The sequence below is a fragment of the Trypanosoma cruzi genome, genomic scaffold, assembly GCF_000209065.1.
Source record: "Trypanosoma cruzi strain CL Brener 1047053516391 genomic scaffold, whole genome shotgun sequence".
NCBI classification, from domain to species: domain Eukaryota; phylum Euglenozoa; class Kinetoplastea; order Trypanosomatida; family Trypanosomatidae; genus Trypanosoma; species Trypanosoma cruzi.
In genome coordinates, this window is record NW_001849475.1 from 35,979 (window position 1) to 44,108 (window position 8,130).

The 8,130-nt window shown below is 46.9% G+C and overlaps 4 protein-coding genes across 4 annotated transcripts, besides 10 other annotated features; all 4 read left to right on the forward strand.

Annotated features, from left to right (window-relative positions):
- Tc00.1047053507737.10 (hypothetical protein, conserved) lies at positions 1-618 on the forward strand (the record flags this gene model as incomplete). Its single annotated transcript, XM_800348.1, has 1 exon — positions 1-618. A coding segment is annotated over one exon (618 nt), but the record flags the coding sequence as incomplete, so codon positions are not given.
- Positions 1-8,130: a sequence feature (heterozygous, Esmeraldo-like haplotype).
- Positions 882-907: a microsatellite.
- Positions 1,891-1,912: a sequence feature (AT_rich).
- Positions 1,932-1,967: a sequence feature (T-rich).
- Positions 2,077-2,105: a microsatellite.
- Positions 2,529-2,553: a microsatellite.
- Positions 2,685-2,705: a sequence feature (AT_rich).
- On the forward strand, positions 2,797-5,481 carry Tc00.1047053507737.20 (hypothetical protein, conserved; the record flags this gene model as incomplete). The annotated part of the gene is made up of 1 exon (XM_800349.1): positions 2,797-5,481. One exon carries the CDS (start codon positions 2,797-2,799, stop codon positions 5,479-5,481), a length of 2,685 nt encoding a protein of 894 aa, XP_805442.1.
- Positions 5,567-5,593: a microsatellite.
- Positions 6,118-6,165: a sequence feature (T-rich).
- On the forward strand, positions 6,298-7,089 carry Tc00.1047053507737.30 (hypothetical protein, conserved; the record flags this gene model as incomplete). Its single annotated transcript, XM_800350.1, has 1 exon — positions 6,298-7,089. The coding sequence occupies one exon, from the start codon at positions 6,298-6,300 to the stop codon at positions 7,087-7,089; it is 792 nt and encodes a 263-aa protein (XP_805443.1).
- Positions 7,618-7,641: a microsatellite.
- Tc00.1047053507737.40 (hypothetical protein, conserved) lies at positions 7,675-8,130 on the forward strand (the record flags this gene model as incomplete). The annotated part of the gene is made up of 1 exon (XM_800351.1): positions 7,675-8,130. A coding segment is annotated over one exon (456 nt), but the record flags the coding sequence as incomplete, so codon positions are not given.

Below are 8,130 nucleotides of genomic sequence, written 5' to 3' on the forward strand. Positions count from 1 at the left end.
GGCGATCTGACAGTGGTGCAAGGTAGTGGATGTGGCAAGACAGTCGCTGATGTGCTTGCAACAATGAATCGGGGCCTAAATAATAATGATATGAATGCAGATGACCATAGAGAAGAAGACGTCTTTGATGGCAATGAAACTTTAGATGATGAAAGCGGAGCCACTTTGCTTTCAAAGCCGTTTGCGCTCAAGCCGCTCTTGTCTGTGGTGGCGAGTTGCATACCACGTCGTGAACCGGCCCTTGGGTCGCGTTGTGGGGAGGAAACGTTCTTTAGCTCCGGAGCTCCCTACTCCTCCTCCTCCTTCTGCAGCAGTACTGCAGTGACCACGGCACGAAAGACGAAAAGATCAAAACGGACTGACTCAGAGGCAAAAAACCCGGCCGATTCCGCCAAAATGGGGGTGGAGTTATTGGGTCATCGTGTACCGCCAATGCCGCGTTTTACGACACGTGTGACGGTATTGGTGGAACACGACGAATTGGAACCGGTGGATTTGCTCTCCATGGCGGAAAGGAGCACCACACGGAAGGAGGACGTTGACAATAAAAAGCCGGCGTCACGCAAGAAGCGTGTGCCACGCATTTACTGTCACATAGCCGATGGAGGGGAGTACTAAAAACAGTGCGTACGGGAGGAAAAAAGAAAATCAAATAAAAAACGTATGGATTGCACCTCAACGAAAAATAAAGTAAGAAAAAAAGGAAAAAAAGAATGTACAAGTAAACTGAGGAATAGTGGTATAGAAGGATATGGATATGTATTATTTAGGCCCCCCAGGTTGAATGCAACACAACAAAAACAACAACAACAAAACGGAATTGGCCCAACGCTGTTGCGGATAAAGAAATGCAGATGATTTTTTTTTTGTTTTTTGTTTTTGTGGTAGTAGTGGTGGTGGTGGTGGTATTTGTTTGTTTTACGCATCTGCGGTTATGCAGTTGGCGTATGTATCTGCGCATGTATTTATGTGTATGCCTTTTCAATGGGAGTGCAACGGCGTGTTGGATGCCGGAGCTGAATACTCATATGATGTGCGGCGAAAGAGAAAGTGAATGTCTATCTATCACGCACAGGGAGGCACAGAGCAGTCGGGCAGGAGTGAAGGGAGTAAGAGAGCGTGCAGCTGAGTGAGGGTAAATGTGATGGGGCAGGGAGCAAAGAAACGTACGAAAGAAGAGGGTGGAAAAGGAAAGCAGGGTCACGCGAATGTTTTTTTCTTCTTTTTCCTTTTTGCCTGCTTGAGCACTGTGGCTCTGTGCGTGTTTCTCTACACACCGAAGCATGTCATGTTGTCGGCGGCACCGCATCTAATTTAAACGCCTCCATCCCTTTTGAATTTCAATGTGAATGAACAGATGCCAAAGAACGCCACCACGTCTCCCTACTTATTTCCATAGAGGAAGAAACGAGGGAACATGCGGGATAAAGGAAAGAGGGGGGAGATAAAATAAATGCATTTTTTTTTGTTGCTACCTCTACTGCACGAAAGACTGGGGAGGAATGGTTGGGGGAAGGGGGCACGGGGATTTTACTTCTTCGTTTATGTGAGAGAAGTGTATTGGAAAGGGGGATTTGTTTTTCTCTGTGTTTGGGGTTTTATGCGCCCCTTTTGTTTTTGTATGTGTATGTGTGTCTGCCTGCCGCCAAGAGTGCATGAAGGGAAAGGGAATTTCTTTACGCACTAGCAGCGATATGGGAGGCGTTGCTTTTCCACTTGCCATACACGCACAGAGGGGTGGGGGGTGGGGGGCAAAGAATATGAGGGGGAATAGCAGAGCCAATGGCTGGGAACGTAGAATGTAAATGTGAAAGCTAAAATGCAAAGAAAGCGTAAGGTGTGAGGGAAAAGAAAATGTACATGAACGAAGACGATATGGATGGAGTTTGCTAAATATATATATATATATATTGCTCCCCATCTTGTTTCGCTTTTTTTTTTTTTTTCTTTTATTCCTCTTTTTTCTTATATATGCGTGTGTGTTTTATGTTTCCTTATGGTGTTTGGTTGTTGTTGTTGTTTTTTTTTGTTTTTTGTTTTTTTCTTAACCTGTACAGATCTGTTTTTACACCGAGATTTTTTTTTCTTTTTTTTTTTTTTTTTTTGAATCTTGATATGTTTGTTTCTTTGTCCATCTTCCCCGACGTGACACTGTTATATACATGCATGCATTTATACAAGCGTACATTCCATTTATACATATATTCATGCGGATATGTCAATCACCCCATATGTATGTAAGCATATGTGTAGAAGCAAACGTACCAGCAGGAGAGGAAAAAAGGAAAAGGGAGGGATTGCGAAAAAAAACAGGAAAAACTTTTTCTTTTATATATTTACTGAAATGACGATTGGAAATATTTATGCCAATAAATTTGTGCTGCTGCATTTATTGGCTTTCCATGATTTTTATTCTTGCCTTTTTGTGGTTTCTCTCTCACTCTCTCTTTCTCTCTGTGTGTTTGCGGGTGTGTCCTTGTGATCTGTGACGCTATGGCGGCAGTCGCGTTTCTTGCGTTTATGTTGTCTTTTTTTTTTTTCTTTTTTTTTCTTGATTTTGTTTAGAGGATTGCCTCTTATATGTCTTTTTTCGTTGCTTGTATTTTCCTTTATCGTTGTTTTTTGTTCTTTTTGCACTGTGTTGGTCTTGCCAATAACGACACCCTCTTTTAATCTGTATTCTCTTTTATTTATTTTTTTTTTTTCTTTGTTGGTGTTGTTGTTTTGCCGCGGCGTGTCAATGTGTGCGGTACTGGCGAGAGGCAGAGCGAACAGTAACCGTGACCGCGTTGGAAGATGGAGGAGTCGACAAATATCCCCACCGCCCCGATCAGTCCGCTCCCGCCGGAGCACACAGCGATGCCCACAACGACGGGAGTTATTGACGCCGTTTCGGAATCGAGTTCTCGCGCAACGTCAAGGCCTTCGTTGCGCCGTCAGGTGGGGGTGGTTATTCTGCCCAATTCCTACGACGAGTCCGAGTCGACGGCGTCACGCGCCCCGTCGGCATCCAACTCTGCCGTGCGAGGCGCCACGGCTGCGAAGCGGGGGCGCAGCAGTGCGGAGGTGAGGCAGTCGACGGGGAAAAAAGGCACGGCGAAAGGCAAGGAGGGCACGTCAGCGGTAAAGCGGCCGTCCACAAGGAGCCCCGTGACCACTCCCCCTGTTAGTGCGGCCGCTGCTTCTCCCGCCAGACACGCCTCGGGGCTCAATCGCCTCGCCTCGTTGACGCGCCTCAGCTCCTCGCAAAAGGAAGGTGACAAGTCGACATCCAGCACAGGGGCGAAAAAGGGCAGACGATCTCCATCCAAGCCGGCTGGAAAAACGAGAGCTTCATCAGGGAGCAGAGGAAGAGAGAGGACGTTAGGAAAGGATCGTCGTGGATCCTCAGCACGGCAGCGACGATCAATTGACACGGGGAAGAAAAAATTTAAAAGAAATTTGCAAGCAGTGATGAATACGGAAGAGAAGTTGCGTGCAGCTATTGAAGTGGAATATGAAGCTGGCTGGAAGGAAATGATGATGGAAATTGCGATTGACTCCTTTGAGCCACAGAGAAGAAACATTTTACAAACTCAAGAAGAATTGTGCAGGGTGCGTCGTGAGTGTGATACTGCAATGAAACGTGCGGAAAATGCCCTGAAAAGGCTAATTAAATGTAACTCTCATTTTCTTCAAAAGGCACGTGCCACCGGCGTGGATCTCCTAAGAGAAGAACATATCCTTGAGCTTGACGTCCCGCATACAACACCAAACATCACAAATGAGGAAGAAATATTGTCATGCGCAAGAGATCCTTCTTCCTACCTGACGGAATCCTACGTACCTGTGAAAAGGAAGGATGCGGAGCAGGAAGATGAAATTGCGAGAATAGGCCGGTTTTTTCTGGAACTCGCGCAGCAATTGGATGGTACTGTTTCCCTAACAGAGAATAATTTTATTCTTACTGTGGAGCAGGCAGATGAGGTGGAGAAGAATACGGCAATGCTTACATCTTCGTTTTCATTGCTCATTCAACGGGTAAAACGCCTGGTTGAGCAGCGGCGACAAAAAATGGAGTTGATGCAAGGTGTTATAAATGAACAGGCAACTCGTATGAAGGTGGCGGATGATTTTCTTCGAGAGACCACCGCAAAGCATCGTGTGGAGGTGGAAAGCGCGATTCAGGTTTGCAGAGAATTTGGTATGGAACTTCGCCGGCGGATGGATGCCTTGGAAAAGGATGTACTTGACAATCTTAGCGATCTCATTCAACGGAGTACGGAAGTGTGCATTGAAAATAACGCCTTCCATGACCATGCGCAGCTGCTACTCAACAAGGAAAGTACCATTCAGCGCTACATGTCCAAGATGGAGACGGTAACTGTGGAACAGGGAAAACTGCTTCGCGATGTACGTCTTCGACTATTGCAGTTGTGGAAAGAGCGTTGCGGCGAGGGTGACGAAGAGCGATCCACACTGGCACACAGTGGCCTGCCAAATGTTTATCACACCGCACTGGAGGCATGTGATCGTGACACTCTTCTTCGTCTTCTGCACTTCGTTTCCCTGAATAGCGACGATGTACCCGCTTTGCTGATCAGCGCACTGGATGAGCATGAAAGTTTTATAAAAGGCAATACAGAGGAAGCACGGGCGGTTGCGGAGCGGAGTGCAACGGAGGCGGCGGTGCGTGCACTTCTAGAGAAACTGTACGAAGAGGGAGATATTAAATTTAATTTACGTCCCTGTTCTGCATCCATTGCAGACGCAATCAACGAAATGGTACGTCGCTACAACACATACATGACGGAATTGGATAAGAAGGAGCGCCGGGCAGCGAGAAGAAGAGATATGGAGAAGTTATTTCCTCCGTACCCATTTTTTGATAGTCGTACACCTGTGCCAGAGGAGTATGCTGCAGAAATAGCTTCGCGTCCACCAGTTCAAAAAAAACGGCCTGCAATATGTGACGGCAACGCCAGTCGCATGCAACCGGATATTACAACACCGACTTTCCAAGGCGGAAGCATCACGCTGCCCGGCATAAATCCGAAAAAAAAGGAGGACAACTCCAATTTTGCGCAGACCTTGACTGAAACCTGCCATGTATTGAGCTATCTGCGACAAAGCCACCCATCAGCTTTGGAGCCGCCCGGCACCGCCACGGTTGTGGGTTTTGGCCGTTGGGGCGGCAAATTGGCGCAACGAGGTGCGGATACTCGCGCTTATAGTGCGGGAGGAGGCGGTGGTGGTGGTGATGGTACCAACGCGTCATCTGCCCAGGATAACGCTGAAGCTATTCGATTTGCTATAGGATCCAGGCCCCACCCTCCGCCCCGTGTGCCGCCGCGGGTTTCGATCATGCAGCACGTGCTTGAGCATCACTGCCACGATGTAAACACACTCCCTGCCCCTCCCCAATCGCAGTGTAGGCTTTTTCCAGGCGAAGACGCACCGTTTCTCAAACAACAACGATTCGTCTTTGAAGCAAACTCGTGACCGTAGATTTTGTTTGTTTCCGTCTTGGCCGTTGTTTTTTGGCTCATGAAAACTTTTTATCGTGTGTGCGTGTGTGTGTATTTACTTTTTTTTTTTTTTTTTTTTTTTTTTTGGTCTCACTGTCTTCTTCTTTCTATTTTACTTTCTACCTTTTTGGTTTTTATGCGTTTACCCTGTCACTGCTGTCTTTTGTGTTTGTGTGGGCGTCACTCTTTTCCACTTTGAAGGAGTGAGAGCCGCTTTTTCTCTCCTGACAGTCAAATAACAAAAACATATGTATATATGATGAGAAAAAAAAAAAAAAAGATGATGTACATTTAATGTGCGCTTTTATTTAATTGGATGTATTTGAGTGTAGAGTAATGAGCGGAAATTGTGAGTTGCTCTTTTTTTTTTTTTTTTTTTCCCATTGCATGCAATTTTCCATCTCTTTTTTTCTTCTTGGCTTTCCGGTTTTTCGTTGTATTCTCTTGAAGAGGAGACCAGTATACATGTACATATAAATATATACATATACGTTTCCATGGTGTTTTTTTGGCTTATGCAAACGCATCTTGACAAATTTGATGTTCTTTACTGGCAATGATGCTGAATGAACGCCTGCTGTTATCTCTTATTGACGTTCTCTTGAGCGGTTTTTCTTTTCTTTTCCTTTTTTTTTTGCGCTTTTCTCAACCTTTCTCTCAGTGAGACGGCAAGTTGACGTACTTGTTCTCTTTTATTTCTTTCTTGAGGTGTGTGTGTGTTTGTGTTGTTTGCTGTTATTTTTGCCCGTGTATCTTTGCTACGTGGCCGCAGCTTACTTTACACCACTGCATGCGCCGTTCATTTTGTTTATTAGGTGTGTGGGGCGTGCTGCATGAGGAGCTAAGCAAGATTCCCACCATACTGCGTTTTTATGCAAATGCGTCTGTTAATGCCGCAACGAAAGCCTGCCAGTCGATGAAAAACGCCTACACAGACGAAAGCCCTGAAATGGCCGAGAAGCGCAAACGGCATCGTGAGGCCTATGAGGAGATTATGCGGCAACAACAGCAGCAGGCAAAAGATGCGTCTGAGGATGCGCTGCGCGGGCTGAGTTTTAGGGAACGCCTCAAGAAGCGGTTATCTGCCGTCACAGAAGCACTAAAAGAGGCAACATCGACGAATGCAGGAGCTATGGCGCTGCTGCAACATTGTGCCGCGTCGCATGCGGCGGAGGTTGCGGTGGAACAAGGCATCGATGTGAAAAATGTAACCATGCGGCTGGAGAAGAATAAGACCAGCACACAGGTTGGGCACGAGACTGTGGTAGTGGGTTATATCGACGCCCCGAATGCGTCTGAAGAGGATGTGATGGCGTTTGCTGAGAAGCTGCAAAAGCGATGTCCGGTAGCCAACTCGATGCGGGAAAGAATAGAATGGCGTAGCGTGTCTTCCACCACCTTGAAACACGACAGTAACAATGATGATAAAAACGACAGCGCCGATAACATTCCAAAGGGAACCCCAGGGTTTAGTCGCTACAACTCACCGACTGCCAAAGAATCTGGCGGGGGTCTGCAGGATCCTGATGACCTGCATCTTCCTCGAAGCAAGCCCCACAACGAAGAGGAAAGAGAGAAGTAACCACAAAAAAAAACAGGAGACGCAACTGTATTGTTTCACTCCTCGATAATGCCTCGCACATCTGAGTGGGCTGTGTGCGTCCTGGTTACATCCGGCTGAAGGGGCGTGTGTGTGTTTGTGTGTGTGTAGCTGTTTTGATACGCCGTAGCCCCACACAGACGCACGCATGCGCATCTGATTCAGGGTACAGGTTGTGAATGGAGATTTTGAAGAAAAAAAAATAAAACAGATAAAATCAAGCATCAAAAAATAAACAAGAATTGGTGTGGAGCGTCTGTTTTGCCTGGTTGGCAGATTGATGATCACGTGTGCTTCCCTTTTGCTGTTGCTTTTTTTTCCCCCCTTGAATATATTTTTCTTTTTTTTTTCTCATTATATTTTGTTGCCTCTTGTCCACGATGATGCTGTCTGTAACGGAATGCCTATGATGAATACAGAACAGTGTTGCGTGCGGATAGGGCAGAGGGTGACAGGCGGAAGTGGGCGGCTCACGAATTGAGGGAGGGTTAGGGTGGGCGGCGAGGAGTAGTGTGTGTGTGTGTGTGTGCGTGTTTGGGGAGGGAAGGGTGGGTTGTATTTGTCTGAATGAAAGAAAAGCTGCGAAAAGTTTTTTGCTGCTGTGACTTTGCGCGGTCTGCGAGTGGTGCTGAAGATAAAGGGGCTTTCCTGAAAAAAAGGCTTCAAGCCAAATGCCTTGCCTTCCTTCTGAAGTGCTGCACGCCGCAGGAAACTGTGATTCCCCCGGCGGAGTGGCGCAGGCTTTACGGCAAATGGGCGCCGATTGGATCAGAAGGAGCGGAGGTCCTTTGTGAACTCCTTCTGAACCAACGGAATGAAAGGGGAGCGGTTGATGGCGGTCGACGGATGTTGACATTAGATCTGCAAGGACTGCGAATTGGGGATGACGGCGTGCAAGCGCTCGTCCCGTTCATTACTTGTGATGATGGGCTGGTGACTTTTACGCTGTCCGGCAATGACATCACGGACAAGGGTGTCAACATATTGCTGAAAGCTCTTCAGGCGAGTCCTTCGTCTGTGCGG